This window comes from Pteropus medius, unplaced genomic scaffold (genome assembly GCF_902729225.1).
Source record: "Pteropus medius unplaced genomic scaffold, Ma_sr-lr_union100, whole genome shotgun sequence".
Classification (NCBI taxonomy): domain Eukaryota; kingdom Metazoa; phylum Chordata; class Mammalia; order Chiroptera; family Pteropodidae; genus Pteropus; species Pteropus medius.
The window spans coordinates 10,729,189-10,752,025 of record NW_024344253.1 but is presented as its reverse complement, the minus strand read 5'-3'; the positions used below and the strand labels follow the sequence as shown (position 1 = coordinate 10,752,025).

The 22,837-nt window shown below is 37.9% G+C and overlaps 1 protein-coding gene across 1 annotated transcript in view; it reads right to left on the bottom strand.

The window, feature by feature from the left end:
- Window positions 1-223: 223 nt before the first annotated feature.
- Window positions 224-22,837, bottom strand: part of TXLNB (taxilin beta) — a 41,729-nt gene continuing 19,115 nt past the window's right edge. Inside the window, exons 5-10 of the mRNA XM_039869752.1 lie at window positions 18,329-18,523; window positions 13,851-13,970; window positions 9,994-10,068; window positions 4,593-4,685; window positions 2,224-2,319; window positions 224-996 (exon numbers count right to left, since the gene is read on the bottom strand). Coding sequence (XP_039725686.1) covers window positions 253-996; window positions 2,224-2,319; window positions 4,593-4,685; window positions 9,994-10,068; window positions 13,851-13,970; window positions 18,329-18,523 — 1,323 coding nt within the window. The 3' untranslated portion in view covers window positions 224-252. The remainder of the gene's footprint in view (window positions 997-2,223; window positions 2,320-4,592; window positions 4,686-9,993; window positions 10,069-13,850; window positions 13,971-18,328; window positions 18,524-22,837) is intronic.

Genomic DNA, 22,837 nt, shown 5'->3' with positions numbered 1-22,837 from the left:
CATATATTTCGTTGGCATTTGGGAAAATTATACTACCAACTAGTGTTATATAGAAAAGCTCCAAATTAAAGCTCAGTTATAAATTGAGAACAAATAGCAAAGTCCAAATGTGCTCTGCACAACATTTAAAAAGTGTTCTAATTAATTCTCTTCCATTAGACATCCCTAGCCCATAATGCCTCTTTCAGAAGCAATCTGTTAACGACAAAGATGTGAAGTCAGGAAGAGCGGCCTCCGAAGGCGAAGTGAGGCTTAGTCTGCTGGCTCCAGACTGGTGTCCTGTGCTGCGGCCGGAGGTGGAGGCTGCATATTGGGCTCACATCCAGGCACCCCAGCTGGAACTTGCTCACCTGAGGTGGGTAGTGAAGTAGGACCATTTACCTCCACAGCCGGTAGGGAGGTCTCGACTGGGACCTGTGGCACCTGACTGGAACCTTCTGCCTCTGGCTTCTGGCGCTGCTGATCAGCCTGTGCTCCAGCAGGGAGACCCTGGTCTTCGGGCTCTGCTCCCGACCTCACAGGGCGATTACTGCCCTTGGGGGGAGGTTCCGCCTCACTGCCTCCTTGAACCTCAGCCTGAGGAGCTAGGGTAGGCAGGGGACCCTCTGAATGGCATGAAGGGATCAGAGGCAATTGTTTCCGCTCCTTGAGGGCCGTATCACTGCCCGCTCCAGGACTGCTGACTTCTGGTTGGAATTCTATAGACTGGTGTAGGGGCGATTCTTGGTGATGAATTACCATGAACGCTGTGGCCAGACTTTTTACAGCGTCGTGAATGCTGTTGGCATCCTCTGTGTTAGTCTCTTCACCCACAGAGACAGTTGACTCTGGCTCTTCGTCGGAGGTGTTCTGACCTTGGCCATCCTTTTCAGACATTTTCGCTTCCCTAATTTTTTTGTAGAGTTCATTTCTCTCTTCTTGTAAAGCTCGACAGAGATTCTCTAGTCTCCCAATTTTCATCACGAAGCATTCATATTCTTTAGCTCTCAATGCTTTCTGTGATTTGAAAACACACACACACACACACACACACACAATATCATGAAAAGCAAAATTGCCAGGATGCTCTCTGGAGACAAGCAAACCCATGTGTCCAAGAATTTGTCTATTAAGCTCTAGAGTTTGACCATAGATTGGTGGCAGGACAGATGCTTGGTCAGGGACATAAATTCTTTCTTTCTTTTTTTTTTTTTAGTCATTTAGAATTTAAGAAAGAAAGAAGGCAAAGCCTCTTTCTGTTTCCGTCTACAGCCACTAAAATTGTAGATGATTTTTTTCTGTTTGTAAGACTTAGAGGGTGTAAGCAAAAGCTTGTGGCAAAATGAATGAGATGGACTGGGACTTGGCCATCAGCAGTGCCTTATCTATTCTATAGATAAACTGCTATATGCTAATCCAGCAACTGTTTGATTTATGTTGATGAATAAAAAGCTCATCTCTTTGGAATTGGCTGCAATTTGGGATGAATTGTTAGAACAGTAATTATAACCAGAGAAACTCACCACACTCTAATTCATGATGCTGGCTGCTCAAACTGTTCAATGTTCCTTCTTTTCTCTAGAAATGTTGGCGCGTTTGTGCATGAAATTGTTCCTAATCATTTTACTCTTTCATCTCATCTTTGTGCTACTCTGTACCCATTAAGACTTTTTTTTTTAAAACTTGTTTACATGAAGAGACCTTTACTTGTAAGCCCTTCCTCTCAGATCAAGGGCCATGTATCTTTGCCTTTATAGTCTCAAAACCTACTCAGAGCCTGACACAATATCAGTGTTTAAATGACCGTTGGAGGAATTAAACAATATATTTCCAATCTGTCTATAAAATAGCACATATCCTACATGCTTGGGCTAATGTCTTCTCTCTATATGTTCAAATTAATGAATTCATTCCTTCTGTATCTGTTATGTGCCAAGAAAGACAAGTAAGACACTCATCAGGCCTTTAAGGAATGCACAGTCCAACGTGTCTGCTACCGCTTTGGGGACAGCTTTGGGATCAACAAGTAGGCAAGTGACTTAAAGGTCATAAAGCTCTTTATGAGACCAGACCCGATTCTGAATTACTCTGTTCTAATTACTTTTATTACAATTTCACATATAACACTCCAGAAAAATTGAGCCCTTTTTCAAAGATAATCATTTGTACTATTAGTTTATAATTTTCTAAGTATGAATATTTTGACTCGCCAGGGGAAATAAGGCAAGGGAAAAGCTTCCTCACCTCTTCGATCATATCCAACAGAGCTTTGTTACAGTTCTCAAACCGGGCTTTCCACGTGGCTGTGTCTTTTTCCAGCTTCTTCATTTTTTTAGTTGTCTATAGAAATTAAGAGTGTTTTAATATCAATCCTGAAGAGATAATATATCAAATAAGCTATTAGTTCCATATGTGACATCAAGAAAAGTTCTTTTGTTACCAGCTGCTGAAGCGAACACAAGTTCGATGTCAAGGAATAAAGATTGAGTGTGGCAGGTGGGGAGGGGCGGGGAGAGTATGATTTGTTCCTGAATCATCTAGGTCAGTGGTGAACAAACTTATTTGTATCAGAGCCAATTAGGGCCACACCGTTTTGTCATTGGTTTTTCTTTCATTTTAAATGAAAATAGCTTAATTTGGTCTCCAAAATAAGCTTACGATTCAGATTATTTACTTTATTGAATAGAAGACTATCAGCGAGAAAGCTGGCCTGGCTCTTTAGTCATTGAAATGTTGATAATATCTGGGCACATAGGAGGAGTAACCACACAAAAGCAGCTTTCTATTGAGAAAATAGACTGAGAAAGTCTTTACATTAGTAGAGTGCAATAGGGTTCGCAGGATATGATTATACACATTATTCATTTCATCCTTGAAACAGTCCCACAAGGAAGTTTATGCTCTCACCTCCACTTTATAAATAGGGGAGCTGAAATTCAGAGAAGTAGAGTAATATTCAGATGAGTTAGCAGAAGAGTAGGGACGGAGTTATTTCATTCCATTTAATGCAATGTGTGCAGAGTGTCTGCTGGTCACAGGCTGGGACTGGGTGTGGGGGATACAGAAGTGAATGAAACACAGCATGTCTTTTTTGAACCTAAAACTGCTCACGTTCCTGGTTGTTGGATCTGCTCTCTGATTGGATAAAGTGAAGGACAAGGCATGTAATTAGATGCAGTTTCCTTAGACAAACCACAGCTGGGCATTTGCTGCTTTGTGCCAACCTGCCTGAGGCTAGGTAGCCTCTGAGGCCAGAGGCTGGGCCCAGGCTGTCAGACCCTGGGTTCTATAGAGAAATTAGGTGAACTTCTAGTGGTTTTTTATTTGATCCTTTATTAACCAACTTATTAGATTGTAAACTTTTAAAAGTCATCAACTCTTTTAAAGAATTTGATGAAATCTATGGGGACACACAGAGAAATGCAGATATGTATATGAAATTTTTTTGCTAATTCTCAGGTCTACTTCTAAAACTCTATAAATGAACTCCAGATCAAGAACTCCTGCTCTTAATCTTTAAGATTAACATTTCTCTTAAGATTTATTCCAATCTTAAAACTATGTAATTTTTAAATAAACACATTTTTTTCCTGCTCTAATACTTATTCAAATCTTAAAACTCTATAATTAAAAAATTTTTTTAGTGGATAGATTTATCAAGCATTGGGAAACTGTAGCTGTTAACAAGTGTTGGCCTACTTAAGTTTGCTCATTGAATTGTGAAGTTTATCATACTATTTTATGAAAATGTTTTGAAAAGGGTGCTTTTTGCCCTTAAAAATAGTTAATGCCAATGCTTATTCAGAAGTACAATTCTGATGCTGATTTTGTTTTGGGAAAACACTGCGTTGAATAAGATTTAAACATTATATCCCCACGATAATATGGGCGCCTTATATTTGTGAAAGAATTTTGAATAGTTTAAAACTCTTTTAAAACATATTAATTCATCTGAACTTCACACTCTTGTGAAGTAGGCAAGAGAAATAGTACCTTGGGTTAAATATAAGAAAAATAAAGTTGAGGGAAGTTGAATGAATTGTCTAATATGACCTGATGAGTAAGAACACATCCAGATTTTGAATCCAAGCTTCCCTTGTCTCATGCAAAGACTCTGTCAGTTACATCACATTAGACATATCTCTTCTTCTAAGAAGGATCCTATGAAATGGTATTTTCTACTTTAATATTCTACTCTTGCATTTTTGTATGAAAGATTTTTTAATCTTCAGAAGACCAGGTATTTTTTTTGTTTTCAATATAAACAACATAATGTTAAACTGCAAGCTCATTTCTTTTTCTTTCTTTCTTTTTCTTTCTTTTCTCTTCTTTTCTTTTCTTTTTAAAGCTATCCCTGGACTAGAAAATAAAATCTTCCTTGGACTGAAAATGTATTCTAGTGTTTTTGGACTCTTTTTATGATTAATTCAGGAAATACCAATACTTACTTACCAATAAAAAAAATACAGTCTAAATTTCACTGGCACCTATAAATGTTTCATTACTTCATGAAATGCACTGGAATATCTTAGCGAGAGAAAAATGAACCCAAAGGAGAATTGCCTGTCAAAACAGAAAATGTCAATATTTTGCGTGGGATAAGCAATACTCACTTTATCCATTTCCTGTTTGAAAGTGGCAAACACCTCATTGCTTTTTGTCAGTGTGCTCTGGAACTCTTCAAACCTTCCAGAGTAGAGAGTGAGCTGCAAACAGGGAAAAGAATGGATCTATTTTAGGTCTGCTTTCTAAACGCTTCCAGAACAAAACAACATGCCATTGTTCATTATTTGAGAAGAAAAATGATTTAAGGGAATTCTCAATATAGTGTTAATAATATGTTCAATTCTTTAATTTACTTTGAGATCAACCTAGGTCAGTGACTATGATTGACGTACTTCTTTAAAGAAAAATTAAATAATAAAATATGTCATCACTACTTCATTATATCATAACTTTTGCAACAAACATTTATTGAGCTCTGAACATATATGTGGACTCTATGTCCAAAGTATTTAACACGTGGCTCCTGCTTTTGAGAGACCTGCACTCTTGATGGGAAGATGATCCCAAAGACAGCTTGACTGGGACAAGTGCCAAGGCAGGTATGTACAGAGCCTGATCAGAGAAGGAACCACGTTTCTGTGGAGAAGGTGAGTCTTGAACTTAATCCTGGAGGAAGTGAGATCGTAGACAAGTGAAAAAGAAGTGGTAAAGAAATGTGGGCTGGACATGGACTACAGCCGCTGCCATTAGGCAGATTGTGCCACTCTAAACAACTGCCATTTCCATTTTTGACACTGTGGTTTTGTATATTTATGAATACAGTGTTCTAGCCAATAGCAGTTTAATATCTCTTTTCATCAAAATCAATTTCTTGTACCAGTTTCTTACAGAGGGAAATAATGAGTTTTGAGGAAGAAACGCCTTTTTCTAATTTGCACAAAAACAACATTGTATGGGTTAGCATTGGCAAGTGTGTGGCTCACCACAGGAGTAGAGAGGAAGGCCTTTGGTACCTCCACATCTTTGACTCTAAAACTTGCCTTTGGGGTGAGAATAGGGCAAGATAGGAAAGGAAATACTTGCTTATTGGTGATAGTAATGCAATAATAAAATTTTGCTTTTGATAATAATTTTAAGATAGTATGTTTTGAGAGAGTGGAGATTTCATATGGATGAATCAAGTGAATAAAGCCTGAATTTTCAAATGAGTCTTTGGTACCCTTAAGTACCCCAAACAGCTCCAAGTCCTCAGATGGGCACGGGAACATCTTTTGTATAGAGAAGCAAGCCTGTAGCATCCAGCATCAAACAAGAACTTGAGGCTGCCCTTGGTAGGCCGGTTTGGTTGAATTACTGGCCAGGAGGCAGGCACCAGTTGACTAGCTGCTGGTACCTATGAGACTGATTTTTGAAAGCAGAGAACACACCAAAAGAAAGTCAGTGTAATGGAAAGTTCTCAGTCTTGGGGGTGGGAGTTAGAGGGAGTGTGTGGGAATCAAACAACCCCTAGAACCCAGAGAATTTGCTAGTCTAGAATGGTTCATTCTCAAATGATTCAGAATGGCAGAGGTTTCACTGCAGTGAACAAGAACAACAAAAAGAAAGCATAAAACCTTTTCATAAGATACAAATTTTCCAAAGAAAAGTTAAACAACAGCTGACCGTCATTTTGAAATCAGCTGTGTGAGTATGTGACAGCTTGGGGCAGTTCCAGTGATCTAAATTTTGTTTCTCATGATTCTTCGGCCTACAGATTAGTGAAGACTGGGTAAAGGGGCATCCAGGAGTTCATGGCCAGGAAAGTCTCTCTCTCTCTCTCACACACACACACACATACACACACACACAATTTATAAGACAATAATTACTCTTATTACGTGCAATGCATTCTTGATATATTCAGTTGTTTCATTTTTTTCAAAGTACTGGATGGGATCCACTGACTTGATTTCAGGGCCGGTGAGTAGGTCAAGCTTCTCGATTGGAGAGGCTCTACCCTAATGTAAACTCCTGTGGGACTAGCTACTCATACTGCACATGACCCAGTGGCCTAGGGTGGCAACGACTACCTACAGCTGATCCTCTTCACCTTCTATCACAAAATTCAATCTTTTGCACTCTTGGCCAAGAGCTCCTATTATTTTTCCTATTTCCTCCCCTTTCTTTTTTTCAACTTTTTATTAATTCCAGCAAAGTTGCATGGGAGTTGCAGATACTATGGTCTCCTGAGCTGCCCTCCCCAGCCCTCCGTTGCAGCCCTGTAGTTGCAGGCTGCAGACAGAAAGGGACAGAGGTGAGTGCATGCAAGGTCCATCTCACAGAGGCAACCTTGACAGAATTAGCAAGAGCAGCCACACCCGCCCCATCCTACTCTCTCCTTTATTTGGGCAAAATGTTCTTTTTGTCGTATCAGTGGGGCAGATGGAGAAGACAGACACACCCAGAGTGCCCAGGAATAGTGTCTTGCATCACTATCTCTTTTTCTGGTCTTTTTCTAGTAATTGTTTTTTGGTTTCCTCAACTTTTCCCCCTTTATAAAATTTATGGTAAAATACACATAACATAAAATTGCCCATCTTAACCATTTTTAAGTGCATAGTTGAGTATTGTTAAGTATATTCACATTGTGCAACCATTCTTCAGAAACTTTTTATCTTGCAAAACTGAAACTCTGTACTCATTAAACAACAACTCTCCATTCCCCTCTCTTGGTGACTGTTTTTAATATTCTGCTTTTCTTCCTATTTGATCTCATTGACATAGGTAACAAAACCTGTGTGAATTATAACTTTCTCAGGTAACCAACTCTAACTCTCTACTTACACTAAGAATGTACACTTTCTGTTTACTACATGGATATTTGTTTGGTAGTTTTTCCCCCCTCATTATTTTGATGACATGATGCACGCGTCATATTCCTGCTCTCACTTTGGTGTTTCAGAGACACATGGAAGGGACATCCAGAGGTCATCCACAGTACCTCTCCTGGAGAGGCACGAATAGAAACAAACTATTCGAGGGTTAGTAATAACAGTACTTGCCTCAACATTCTACTTTTTTTTTTTAACAGTAGAAAAGAAAAGTTTTATTAGGAGCGATAGTACACTTCCAGATGCAGAAGCAGGCCTGAGCAAGAGAAGTTTGGCTCAAAGGCCGATATTCTACTTTTAAACAGGCTGAGTGACACACACATTCTTTTAACTGAGCACCAACTTTTAATTACAAACATTCACAGCATATAGGAAACAGAATGGTGTCCAGGAATTGTCTTAGCAAACTTGTATGATTTAGTTTGGGAACAAGTCCAATTATGAAAGCAGTTGCAGAGGCATCTCCTCTCATCCTGTATTGATAAACTGAGGACTTCTGAGTTGAAAGACTATGATTACCCGTCTTTAACAATTTACTCACTGATCTGTCCCCTTGGGCAGTATTTGGTGTCTGTGCTGTCAGGTATTGCTGACTTTCCACATCTACAACCATTTTCATCCATATCGATCCGATGAACACTCTACTTGTAGTGACAATTGCATCTCATTGATCATCTCTGACATTTACTCTATTGCCTTGGTTTGTATAATTGAAAACTAGACATCTCTTCTCCAAGTGAGAATCATGCCCCAAACTGGCAAGCTGTTGTCTTATGACTGAAAAGTAACTTTCATAGAGGAAAACACAATACATCCTTGATATTTCCCTTGCTCAGATGATGCAAACAAGGCCTGTGGTCTCCCTCCCCAACCTATCACCCACTTTTAAAAAAGATATTGTAAAACCGGAAGACTTTGAGTGTTGTGCAAAATAACCTGTGATAGACTTTGTTTTTTAAAGGTTTAAAAGTTTAAAAAATATAATGTTGACAATTTTCCAGAGGAACCTGTTTAAACATTATTCACATAGGGATTTGGGGCCTCTATATTCTTCTCGATGGTTAAGTAATTATTGAAGTTTCGAAAGTGCCCTGAAGACAAAAGAGATAGACAAAGGTGAGTCCTCGTCAAGAGAGCCATATGTCACGAAAACTAAGGCAATGGAGGAGAAGGCAGAGTTAACTCAGCAGACAGCTACGCTTCTTCAGCTTTGGAAGTTCTCTGTATTCATGAACTGGAACTGAACGGGATCTTGAGATCATCTTTTCCAGTGATTCTTAAACTTGTGTGTGTGTGTGTGTGTGTGTGTGTGTGTGTGTGCAAATAAAGACTCTTTTTTTGTCTCATATATCCTTATGTGGATCCTAACTTATGAAATAATGGTAATATTAACTTATGCACTAGTGAATTGTTAGTGTTTTTGTTAACATTGTTATCACTAAATTGTAAGTTTAATTAGTCAGGGATTTTTGTATCTCCCATTGATTACTATGTCTCTAACACCTAGAAGCATGCCTAGCACTTAGAAGGTGCTCAATAAATATTCATTGTTATATTTGGTACACACATTGGAAAAGTATGCTTTGGGAGCTTTAGATATCCAAATGTTATCTGTGTTTTTGTCTATGTAGTTATAGCATTTGTGATTTGAACTTTCTTATTTTTCTGATTTGTTTTTTACTTTATGATGGACAAGTTCATTAAACTTTTTCATTCATATAACGAACAAGTATTTTTCTCCTACCATGAACAAGTATTCAGCAGTCAGCATATAAATATTTATAAGTGAATTGCCGAAACCTTAAATTAATGCTGCCCAGCTTGGAAGGGCACTTTCTGTGAATTTGCTCTTTGTGATTTCACAGTTCCTTTAGTGCATGAGCAGGGGAGCCAGAGCCCCTTTGTGTTCCAAGGCAGGATGGCTCTCCTGGAAATGGACAGGGACTGTTTGCCAGGAGGGGCAGAGCTCCCAGGGCACGGGAAAGAAGGCTAGGTCTGGCTTTTGCCTAGAGTCAGCTGTTGCATGAGGCTTTATTTTTGAGTCTGAAGTATGAATTCCCATAATCTAGTCAGAACACACACAAGACATCACAAAGCCAAATCAAAATGGTTTCTGATTTGCCTGCCATTTCTAATCATTGGCCACTGACAAGGCCAGCCTCTGATAGCACAAATACTTGGGTGCTGACTCTATTTTTCTAAATTTCTTTTATTATAAATAATATCAAACAAGTAAGAACATTTTCAGTATTGACAATTACAGATGGTGCATATGAATAGTTTACATATTTTTTTCTTAATAGGTTAGTGGGAGAGGAGAGAGAGGATGTATTAATAGATAGGTGGGAACCTGTACACCAGCTTATTTTCATTGGCCGTTTTGGTGACCTCATTTGCATGTCAACAAACCTTTTGACCGAATGTTGTTGGTGCAAGAGCATTTCTTTTTCTTAGATATACATTGTACTTTTATTTTTACTTAAAAATAATAAATGTAAAGTTATTCTTAATTTTCGACTCCTGTTACCCTTCCCCCTGCCAGGCGTAAGGCTTTTTGAAGACCAGCTTTGGTTCATAGTCTCTTTACTTAGGAACAGCAAGGTGAGCACACCCCATGCATTGTTGTCCCCCACTTCACCTGAGCCTGCAGGACTGTCTCTTGTTCCTTCAGTACTTTGGCCTGAAGTTTCCACTCTGCTGCCTGGTTCAGCAACTGTGGAAGAAAGAATACATCAAAAGACCGTCAAATTGTCTTTTAAGTTACCATTTGGTTGTAATTTGTGTGTAAACTTAATAACTTGCTAATTAATTGTTCTCTTAAGTAATTTTGGGAAACCTGGTAAAGAGTCTAAGAAATCTAAAAACAACAAGTCTAAAAAGTTGGATTCTCAACTAAAAATTAGTGGTTCTATTAGAAATAAAAAGATAAATTATCTTCAACTCAAGCATTAATCACACAAAATTCGACCTTCCACCAAATTCTGAAACATTCCCTAGAAATCCTGTCCAACCATCATTCGACCTCTGCCTGAACATCTCCAGAACATCCCCAGAACATCCCCACCTGTGGCAGGGTTGTAAGCAACTGTTCCTTTATATTAAAATCAAAGTTAGTCTCCTAGACCCCTGTTCACCATAGCATGCGTCAGAATCTGCTAAGGTACATGTTAAAATGCTGACTCCTCTCAGAGACTACGAGTTAGGAATTGTTGGTGTGTAATTGGAATCTTTACTTATAGCAAATACCCGAGATGGTTTGGATACTGGTGGTCCATGGATTATATTTTGAGAAATAAGGGGTTAGAAATTTGACCTATTGTTCCACATCCTATATAAGGCTTACAAAATAAGTCCTGTATAAGTTTAAAAATAAGGTCCCTTTTCCATAAATAGACTTTCAAATACATCCAAGTCTTCTCATATGAAACCTGATCAGAACAGGGAGCTGAGGGGTTAAACTTAGAAAATGGTTTTAGGCATTAAAAAATAACACAGACGTAAAACATGTTATTTTAAGATGTACGTTCATCTATCCATTTTAATTTAGGGCTCTGGTCTTTGTTTTGGATGTGGAACTTCAGAATGGAATTCAGAGGGGTTCGTTTTATTTTGTTTTTACAAAAATCATACCCCAAATGTGCCATATAACATTTAGAATATTTTTTATTTTTAAACAAACAAGCTAGAACCCAAAGACCTAAAGATACTGGTGAAGCAGCTTGATTGTTTAATTCTCTAGTCTTACAACTTTCTCCCAGTCCTTTATAACTACTCTCATTTAGTTTGACAATTGTTTCTTGCTGTTTGCTTATATCTCATCTTTCAAAGCATGAAGCATAGTTTTCACAGAAACAGCTCTTTCTTTTCACACTTTTATTTCTTCAGTTAATGTATGATTCTGTTGATTTACATAATACAAAAATAAAGATAACTGGAAAGAAAAGGTTCGGGAGCAAAGGGCTGATTCTTGGTCAGCTCCATGTTACTTAATGAGGGCAACCATGGGTAGACAGTCTAGGGTGACTTAACTAGCCACAGGATTCGACCTGCTGTGGGCATCTTTCAGGACGTTTATAGGGAGAATGGTGAACGTCGTGGATTAATTTGGTTAGTCAGTCAGCTGGCTTTCAGTTAAGAAGGTTCTAATGTATTTGAAGCTGATTTAAATTTTCTTCTATATGTTTATCCCTCCTGTGAAAAGTGTTATGAGGTCCATATATATTACTTTTGGATTCAGAACAACAACAAACAATAAAATCATTATTTCGAAAAACTTGAAGGCATCTTTTTTCTTTTCCAAGTTTATCTTTTTCCCATGGGTTATATATGTTCCTTTCTATTTATAAGATGGGTTATATATGTTCCTCTAAACCTCCCAGCATGCAGTGAAGATGAATTATTGTAGAAATGCCATTGACTCATTCTTTGAGAGATCTGGGTCAACTGTGAAGCAGAAGACTTGTAGCACCCCATCTGGCCATCTGAGCAGTGTGGTGGCCATGCCCATGCTCCCTGCTTCCCTAAGCGGGCTGAGGAGCCCTCCTGTGATAGGTGGTCCCCAACAGGAGGCAGGTGGCTGCCTGTTCTCTTTGGGGTGGAGAAACACCCCCAGCTCTGACTTGCTATTTCAACATGTTCCGAAAGAAGCATCAGAGCTACAAACCAGGTAGGTGGCCAGCTTTGAAGAACTGAGGGGGCTTCCTTTCTTTGACTCAAATCTGCTCTGTTTTGCAAAACCAAGATAGAAAAATAGGCAGCATGCTAGTTTCTTGCTGGGTCACCCCACATCTGCCTCCGAGTCTCCCTCACGTTAAACTTTGCCTAGTTTTTCCCTGTCATATCTTGTATATCAAAGGTACTGATATCCTGTGGGAAGCATATTTTACCCAATAGGGTAATTACACCAACAGTGGAGTATCTATCTTCTTGGGTAGAAATAATAATTAAATATTTTATTTCTTTGAGAGCTAGGTTGTAGATGAGTTTAATAAATTAATCTTTTTATTAAGAGCACATGGGCTTCTGATTTGAAATTATTCAATATCTGCTAGGTTACGTTCTCCAAAATTCATTCTTTTGTGGCTACATTTGAAAACCAAAGTTATTTTTAAGTTATTATTCTAACAAATTGAAGTGATTCTGGTCTGATTTTAGGTAAAGGCAAAGCTCATGATCAATTGTTAAATGACCAAATTGCAATGATTGGTCTTTTGCCTGTGTCTTAAAGCACTCTCTCCAGCAATAAAAACATGCTTCCACTCTGGCCTCTGAAACACACCTCTTGAGTGTGTTTCACATAGCTTGGGCTTGGGGACAGATACACTTGGGTGTGCAACACATCTTGATCACTTAGCAGTGTGTGATCTTAATTAAACAAGTCGCACATCTTCTTTGATCTTCTCACCTGTAGAATGCTCCTACAGCTGTCTCGGAGTATTTGGGGTTAATGAGATGTTGGTAAAAGACACCACACAGTGCCTTAGACCAAAAACTCAGGAGTCATTCTTGACTCCTCCCTTTCTTTGCTGCCAACCATCTTCGGTCCACAGCATTGTTTGCTGGTTTAACGCTGAAAACATAACTTTTATCCATGTCCAGCTTTCCTTTACCACTGCCACCTCCCTAATCCAAGCCATCATCATAGCACGTCCAGATTGCTGCAGTGGCCTCCTGTCTTCTTGCTTGCTTATCCCCTTTTAGTTCATTTTCTACCTAGTAGGAGCTAAATTCATCTTTTACAGATGCCAAGACTTCTATGGCTAAAACTACTCAGGCCTTTCCTATTATATTTAGAATAAAATCCAAACTACGTTCCAAGTTTACAGAGCTATACAGTTTGGCTTCTGTTTACTTCTCCAACTTCATTTAGAAACTTTCTTCTACTGGGTCAACATGCTCTTGCTACCCTGACTTTTTCCTGTTTCTGGAGGACGCCAAGCTAGTTCCAGCCTCAGAGCCTTTGTCACTGTTGCAGACACTGCTGCTAGAGACCTCCCTGACTCCTCACCAGGCAGGGCTCAGCTCAAGCATCTCCCCTGTGGGAGGCCTTCCTGGTCACCCAGTCTACAGTAGGTCCCCTCCTTCTGACCCTTCTCGATTTCTCCTTATTTCCCTAGTAGCACTTACTATTATCTGACATTACCCATCCTTGTTTGTTTGCTTGTTAATTGCCTGTCTCTGCCCCGTTAGACTAGTCTCCATGATGGGTCATGGCCTTCTCTGTCTTGCTTACTGCCATACTCCAGCACCTAAGATGGTGCTTAGCATATGATAGGCAGTTGAGAAACATTTGTTGAATGGATGCATGATTATTTTATGTAGAAAGTAATTTAGGTACAGTGCATCCTACTGGGCTAGCTAATTTAGTCTCCGGGGAAGCTCAGGCTCTTTCTCCATCAGTCTAGGGCTCTGTGACCATTCTCAAAAACAACTGTCTCATGGGTTCTCTGACCCGAAGGCAGACCAGACAAGCACATTGGTGCAAACGATAAGTACATATTCCTTTTCGCGTTTGTGTCGTTCCTCTGCTTCTTTCATCATTTCTTGCGCCTGCTCAAGTTTTGCATCCACCAGCTTCTGCTGCAGTTCTCTGTGTTTAAAGATTTTGTCCAGATGCTAAGGGAAAAAAATAAAGTGCACATTTCAAGGTTGACTTTTTATTGGTGCTGAAAAAGATAAGATAAAAAAAGCAATATTCACATAAATACACATTCTCCAGGTTTTAAGATTTAAAAAGATGAGGAAATACATGCACTGACATCACTTATGGCTTTGTACAAAAGCCATAAACTGGTAAAGTCCCCTGCATCTTAGCAAAAGGTAGAGGTGCGGGAATTCAGCAATTATAACTCCAAAGGTTTCAACATTATTTTCTGAACCTGGTAACTATTAGATATGAGCCTAGTTATTATGCTAAGCAGCACAGGCAGTGATATATATCACAGGGGCTACAGCAGTATCACTAGGTATTTTGGCTCTATGAATATAAAACCACTTTTAAGCACAACATTAATATAACTTATCATGGTGAATTCTCCTCTACATTCTTGCCTCAAGGCTTGTGAGGAAGCTCTGGGGTACCAGCATGTGGCCCTGGGTCAGGGATTAAGGAGCCCTCTGACTTCAATTCTATTGCTCTGCTGAGCAAGACAAGGCCAGGGTTTACAGATGAATTGATATGCAAATGTGCTACTGTGTGCCTCTGACCTTTTGACCTCCCAACTAGCTCGGTGAAGAGAAGCTTCCAATTCTACCTCAGTGTAGACAGCTTCTTGGTCATTAGAAGATTCCATCAACAAGAAGACATGTAGAATTCTACCCCTGGGCCTTACCTAGAACCAGTCCCGGGAATATGCAACCAGTGTACCAGGCCATATCTGTTTGAGGTCTTTCTGAAGGGTATGGACATTTATTTTTAGCTCCTTCCCTTTTGCTGTTGCCCAAACCTCCACTTTGGAGCAGGGTTGATCTTTGTGACAAGATAAAATGGTAGCATGGCATTTTGGTTTATTCTGAGGAGTTTCTTGATTAACCTAAGTGCTGTTACTATGTGCTATTGGCTCTGTTGTTTTCCTGATAAAATCTTAGCCTGTTGCCAGTAGTATCACTTTGACTACATTATGTCACATTTTAAAACATTTAAAATTTTGGTGTGATGGGGAAAGAAATACGATAAATCAAAATCCTGAAGAGACATCTGGAGTCTTAAAAATATGTTAAATATTAAAATATAATTTCGGAAATGAAAAATCCTTATAGTCCCCCAATGCAAACTTTATTTTTTCTGTTTTGTCTGTTCAGTATTTTGTTCTGGCAAGATCTCATCTTCCTTCATGGCTAAGCAACATCCCACCGTAGATATGTACCATCTCTTCCTCATCTACCCAACCACCCATGGACACTCAGGCCACCCCCATAGCCTGGCCACTGTGAACAATGCAGTAACCAACATATGGATGCACATGTCCCCTTGAAGTGGATATCTTTGGATTAAAACCCAGAAGTGGAATTACTGGGTCCTTCTTTGTCTCTTGTTATAACTTTTGTTTTAAAGTTTATTTTGTCTGTTATAAGCATTTCTACCCCAGCTGTTTATTTCATTTCCATTTGTATGAAATATCTTTTTTCATCTCTACTTTCAGTCTCTGTATGTCTTTCGATCTAAAGTGAGTCTCTTGTAGGCAGTATATGTAAGGGGCTTATTTTTTTTTATCCATTCAGCCACCCATGTCTTTTGATAGGATCATTTAATCCACTTATATTTAAAGTAATTGTTGATAGATACATACTTATTGCCATTTTATTTTTATATTTTTTTATTTTTTTTTTTTTTTTCTTAAAGAAGTCCTTCTAACATTTGTTCTGATACTGGTTTGGTGGTGATGGACTCTTTTAGCTTTTTCTCATCTGGTAAGCTTTTTATCTGTCCTTTGATTCTAAATAATAGCTTTGCTGAATGGAGTAATCTTGGTTGTAGGTCCTTACTTTTCATCAATTCATTGCTCTCTGTCTTCTCTTTCTGGTACCCCTGTGATGTAAATGTTGCACACTTGATGTTGTCCTAGAGGCCTCTTAAATGCTCCTCATTTTTTTAAAAATTCTTTTTTCCTTTTTGTTGTTCTGGTTGGGTGTTTTCTGCTACCTTATCTTTCAAATCACTGATTCCTCCGCTTCATTAATCTGCTGTTGATTTCCTCTAATGTAGTCTTTATTTGTTATTGTATTTTTCATTTCTGACTGGTTCTTTTTTATGTTTTCTATCACCATTTTTATGTTTTCTATCTTGTTTAAAGTTCTCACGGAGATCATTGAACATTTTTTTAACTAGTGCTCTGAACTCTGAATCTCGTAGATTTTTTGTCTCCATTTTGTTTAGTTCTTTTTCTGGAGCTCTGTTTTGTTCTTTTATTTGGGACATGTTTCTTTGTCTCCCCATTTTGTTTCTATGCTTCTCTGGTTTTATTCCTTTGTACTAGGTAGAGCTGCTATGTCTTCTTGTCTTAGCAGAGTGGCCTTATATAGTACGTGTCCTGTGGGGTCTAGCAGCACAGTCTCCCTAGTCACCTGAGCCATGTGTTCCAGGTGTGTCCCTGTGTGGGTTGTATTTGCTTCCTATTGTAGCTGAGCCTTGCTTACTGTTTGTATGTCAATGGAAGGGACTGACTTTCAGGTTGATTGGTTGTGAGCACTGTCTATGATGACAGTGGAGAAGTTGTGCACGGGCTGACCCTATGGAACAGGATTTGCTTTGGCAGAGCTCTAGTGCCTACCCAGTCTGCCCCTTGGGTGTGTCATTTCTGGAGGTGTGTGAGTGGTACTCGGTGTGATCTGATGCTGGCCACCAGGTATATTGGTTCTGGGCCTCTTGGGAGGGGCTCTGCTGTAGGCCAATATTAACCACTGCCTGTGCCCTGCCCAGGACCACTTGGTATGAGCTACAAAGTAATCTGCAGGTGGTTGCCATTTATACTAGGCTTGGAGGTGCCTGGGGGAGGCTAAGTTCTGAGCTGAGGCAAGCCGCCACCAATGCCAGGTTTGGGGATGCTTAGCAAGAGATACGGGGCATGCTGAGGCCAGATGTTTCTTGTTTGGGATTTGTAAACCTTTGAGAGATTTTGGGAAAGTCATAGCATGAGCCAAGACAGTCTGTTTGTGTGCAAAAGCCATTGGAAGTGTCTTGGGTAGGCCCACAAGTTGGGTGGTATGGGGTCTCAGGGAATCACCAGGCCAGGGTGACAAGGGTTAGCTAGGTTGATGGACACTCAGATATGATGCCCACCTGCATCTGCTGGGGTTGGAGGGGAGGAGTCAACAAAGGAAAATGGCTTCTTCCTTCACTTCTGTCTGGGAGAAAGATGCCCTCCAGCCCTGTCTCTGATGCCAGACTATTCAGTTCCTCCCTGTATGTTCCTGGTGCTTTTCACGTTGCTGCTTTAGCATTGGAGCTCATCGTGAGTGAGTCTACCAGTGAGTAAGTCTTTGTGTGGGCCCTTTAAGAGGAGCAAGTGGGCCTCCTGTTTTACTCAGCCATAATCGCTGCTGGTTTTCATAGCCAGAAGTTGTGGGAACTTCTCTTTCTGGCAGTGGAACCCTAGGGGTTCACTCCTTAGGGGGGACCTCTGCAGTTGAGACATCTCTCCTGATTTTTAACTGCCACACATGGATGTGTGAGACCAGTCTGTTCCACGTCTCTGCTCCTCCTATCAGTTTTGAGGTAGCTTTTTCTGTATGTCTTTTGTTATAAAACTTCTGTTCAGCTGGACTTCAGGTGATTCTCATTGATGGTTGTTCTGCAGTTTGAGTGTAATTCTGAAGTGGTGAGAGTAGGTGAGCAAAGCATTTACCTACTTCGTCATCTTGACTGGAAGCCTATCCTCTTAATGTAAACTATTGAAAGCAAAACTCTTTGGCTTTTTGACTATGGGAAAGTGATTTAATCTTGTATACTGCTCTCATCTATAAAGTATGGATAATATGTCATTAACTAGTGCATAAGATTGTTTTGACAATTAAATGGCATTGTATGTATAGTTCTTAGAACATGGCACAAACTAAGTTCTGCATAAATAATAATTATTTCATTATTAATATTAGTACTGGCTTGTTGGATATATAGAATACATACCCCTAATAACATGGTGATTCTTAGGAGGAAATGTGTTTGATATTTCTTAGCTCTGTGGAAAATTAAAAAGGCTGAGAAATACTGTTTTTGAAGATAACCGTGCTCACAGCCTACCACTCTATTGTCTTTGCTTTGCAGCGATTACAGTTCTGAAGAAATTCCATATGACTTTTAGCCAGGTATTTCACATTACCATCTGTTTTTATTTGGCTAGAGAAGAAATTCAAACCTAAATATTAATCAGTTGAGAAGACTGGCCATAACTTTCTTATTAACCTTGTCCTGCACCTTCCTAACCCAGATTGGGATCTGTATATAGTGCTTCTAAGTTGTTTGATGTGGTTCTCACCTCCTCTCTGAGCTCATACTGATCAATGATGCTTTTCAGTTTCTCTGCGAGTTCTGTGTTCTCCTGACACAGCTTCATATTTCGCTCACTCTGCTGCTCAATCTGGGCTTGGATATCTGTCAGGGTACTCTGGAAATGACTTGTGATCTCCTTTCTTTTCTCTTCTTCTTCACGTGCCCTCTGAAGGGTTTCCTCCTGTGGATAAAAAGCAAAATCTTTTGTTGTGCTGGTTTGCATGCACCCCAAGTTGATAGAACTCGAGGTTAGGTCAATGAAAGGAGATTAGTGTGTAGGGGAAATAGGATTTTTTCTTAGTTCTTCAAACTCAGCCCCCAAATAATCATATGAGCAAAGGTTTCAGTTGTGAACACACAATCATTTTCAGAGCAGGTTCAGTGGGAATCTTGAAGTTGATAGCTAGTGACGAATAGAATTGTCTTAAAGGTGGTCAGTCTCCTGCTGAGTGAATAAACTACAGTGATTTCTAATAAACATGCAATCACCCGTTTTTGATCTCTTGACTGTGGCCCGGAAAAAAAAGCCACTCACTTTACTAATTGATAAGACCGATCACGCGTTCCTTTGGTTTAGAACAGAAAGAAGAATAGAACTTATATTCCCCTATAAAAATTATGGCATATTAACCACATAAATGTATTACCCAAGTTTTGTAAATATAAGTGATCACAATGTAAACTATCTTGGTAAGAAAAAAACTTTTGTTGAAAAACTTGAAAAAGAAACTGAGATAGCTGGAGATCAATTATAGCAATTCAAGAATGTAAAAGGAAATCTTAGAAAATATGCTGAATATTTTTTTTCTAAAGAACAATCATCCCATGCGTCACATAGGGTAATTGAAACGTTCAATGTAAATTTTGAATCTGAAAGCAATATTAAGTTTCAAATCTTCTTTAATTCTAAAATGAAACATTTAATTTCCCCCTCTTCTGCTTTGTTAACATTCAAGAATTGGAAATTAACTTTTATATCATTTCTGTTCTTTTTTCTCCTAAATCAAAACCCTCCTTCATTGCTAACTACTAATAATGTACCCAAATTTCTCCCATATCTATATTGAGAATTGTTTGCTTTGTAATTGTTCCTTTCATTCTTTTAGAATAAAGGGTTTAATCTTGCTACATCATACCAAAGATAGAGACACTGCTGACAGTGATACAGACATTTTAGGATTCCTTGCAGTTCTCATTAATTGTTATTATGAAAGCTTGCTTCATTGTTGGCAAGTAAAATTATACTGCATTTAGTTGCCTACTGCAATCAAATTATGTAATAGGATTTTAAAAAAGAAATAATTAAAACAGAAGTAATTGTGCAAATCTTTATTATGATAGTAGAATAATGTGATCAGAATAAAAACTGATGCTGAAAATATATGCTCTGGAAATATTTTAATTTATCATTAAGTGTCCTCTTTCCTCTATAATATTTACATAATTTCTAACTCTAATATGATTCCTGATATCAGAATCATAATTCATTTATGGTATAAACATTTCATGAGTGACAATATCTTAAGGATATTATGTAAGATATCTGTACTTCTTAATCTGGAGAAATTAACTATCATAGATCTTATTTCCCTGAAATTTGTATGCTAACTCTTATTATACATATTTCATTAAAAACATTAAAAATGATTATGACCATTTGTTAAGAGAAATTGAATCTACATATGATAGTGATTGTTTCTTCATTGCTCCTGATTAGTTTAGAAGTCAACAAGTTCCTAGTCAAAGAATTATAGATCATAATCTGAATGCCATTTACATTTATAACTATTCCACCCATAAATAAATGAGTAAATGCAAGAACTGTCTCATGCTATCCAGCAACTCTGAATTTATCACTGGCAACTGGCTACAGAAAGAAGGTATAGATGTTATGATAGCATTCAATACATGTCATACACATTCTTGGCCCACGAAATGGCATGTTGTATTTTACATTGCGTTGTTTTTCAATGAGAAAAAAATAAATCTAGCACAATCTTATGAAATTTGAGTAAATTCATAAAGAAAATACAATCATTTGGACAGTGAGATAAATTTTTCTTTATCAAGGATGTTATTCAAAGTGAAAATTAATAATGCAAAGAAGATTGACGGACAAACTCTGACATACCTAAGAATACAAACTTTGCAAGCATCATTGTACATCTTAGAACTGGTGCTGTGTCTGGCAGTGATTCATAGGTGTTCAGTAAATGTTTATTTAATGAATTAATGGATTATTAATTTACGCATAGACATTTGAGTAGCTTGGACTAGATGATTCTTATAGGCCTTTCTACATTAAAATTCTGTGACATTCTGATAACATATCCTACTTATTCCTATACTAAATTCATGTTGTCTGCAACACTCATCTCTTGCAAGGCAGTTCTTTTTCAGCATAATTTGAGGCTTGGATTTATTGCTTTGAATATATGTAGTATTTTGTTGAAATAAGTCCATATTCCAGACTTTCACTTGTCCTTTTTCTAAATTATCCTATATTGTGAGGTTTTGTGGAGGTTTTTTGTTTGTTTGTTTTTGACTCATTGAAGAATCAATTTTCATAAGAAATAGGAAAAGTTAAATTTTATGGTGGTGGAAAGAGTCTGTTATACATCCCTTTTCTATTTCTTCCCAAGCTTCTAGCACATGGATTTTCAATTCAGATATACTTAGGCTGTTTCACTAGTATGACCAAGGAAGCTTATACCATGCTGACCTTTCTGCAGATAATAATTATAAACACTGGACAAAATGCAGAAAACAACTACTTAAAGACACTGGAGAGTAAATGAAATAGGGCAGATTCTGGAGGGAAGTTGACACCTGTAAAAAAGGGAATGGTATATTGTAAGTTTCCCATTTTTACAGTGTTTAGCTTGAAGGGAGACTGCAATCGGCAGCTGAATGGAATGGGTAAAACTCTCAAAGGAAACCTACCATCTTTGAAGAATAATAGTACAAAGTTCTAGTCAACTACAGCTACTGAAAGGTAAGGGGAGATTCCCATGAAAGAGAAAGTCAGGGCGAGAGCCATAAATTCTGTGAATAAACTCTGCCCCAAATCTTCGCTGACCTTGAACTACATATATACAGGTCAGAACCAAAGCCTTCTGGCTAAGGAAAATAAATGAACTGAGATTGAGTTGCTGCCCAAGAGAGGCAGTTCGCAGTTTGACTCTAACAAAGTTAATAACCTGCTTTAAAAAAATCAAACATTCTTCAGAGTATAGTAGAATCCATATTCTCTACAACATAACAGCCACAACATCCAAGATAAAATCTACAATGACTTAACATATGAAGAACCAAGAAAATATGATCCATTCTCAAAAGAAGAGATAATCAGAGTAGGCCTTTCTCACAATAACCCAGATGTGGAATTAGCAGACAAGAATTTAAAAACAGGTATGCTCATTGATATAAAGGAAAATATTATCTCAATAAATGAAAAAATAGGAAATCTCAGGAGAGAAAAATAATCTATAAGAAAGAACTAAATGGAAATTCTGAAGTGAAAAGTTAAAAAATATGAAATTTAATTATCACTGTGGACTTAGAGCAGAATAAAGATGAGAGAGGAAATAGTGATTAGGAAGACAGACCAATATAAATGATCTAATCTGAAGATAAAAGAGAAAAAAGATTGGTGAACAACACGGAGAGAGACTCAAGGGCCTGTGGGACAATATTAAAAGTTCTAACACACATGGAATTAGAAGGAATAAAAATTATCAAAAGAGGTAAATATCTAGGTAAATACAGTTTTTCTTTTAATTTTAGAAGAAATATATGTAGTATTTAATGTAAAAATTCTAATGCTGTCTCATGGGCTTTGTAAATGTATGTAAATGTAATACTTAAAACAATTATAGCTTTAAAGATGGGGGAAGTAAATGTTTCTACATATTATATAAACTGATACAGTTTTAACTCCAGGTAGTATTGTACTAGTACTCTAATTAAATGGCAGACTATGAAAAGTTAAGAATGTATATAGTAATCATAGAGCAACCACTGAAAATGGACAGAGGTATAATTAAAAATCCAAGAGATAATTAAAATGGAATTTAAAATATATTCACATAATCCAAAGGAAAGGAGGAAAATAACAGAACAGAAAACAGAGGTGAAAAATAGTAAGTAAATAATAAATAAAATTGTAGATGTAAATCCAGCCACTATGACAATTACATTATATGTTAATGGACTAGTACTCTAATTAAATAGCAGATATTATAAGAATTAAAAGAAGCAAATTCCAACTACATGGTGTCTATGAGAGATGCACTTTAAATATAAAGATCCAGATTGAAAGAGATCTATCATGCCAGCAAAAAGGGTAAGAAAACTGGAGTAACTATATTGATATCAGATAATGTAAACATCCGGATAAAGATTATTATTGATAATTATTATTGATTATTATTTTATCACATTTCATAGTGATAAAAGATTCAAGCCATCAAGAAGACATAACAACTGTAACTGT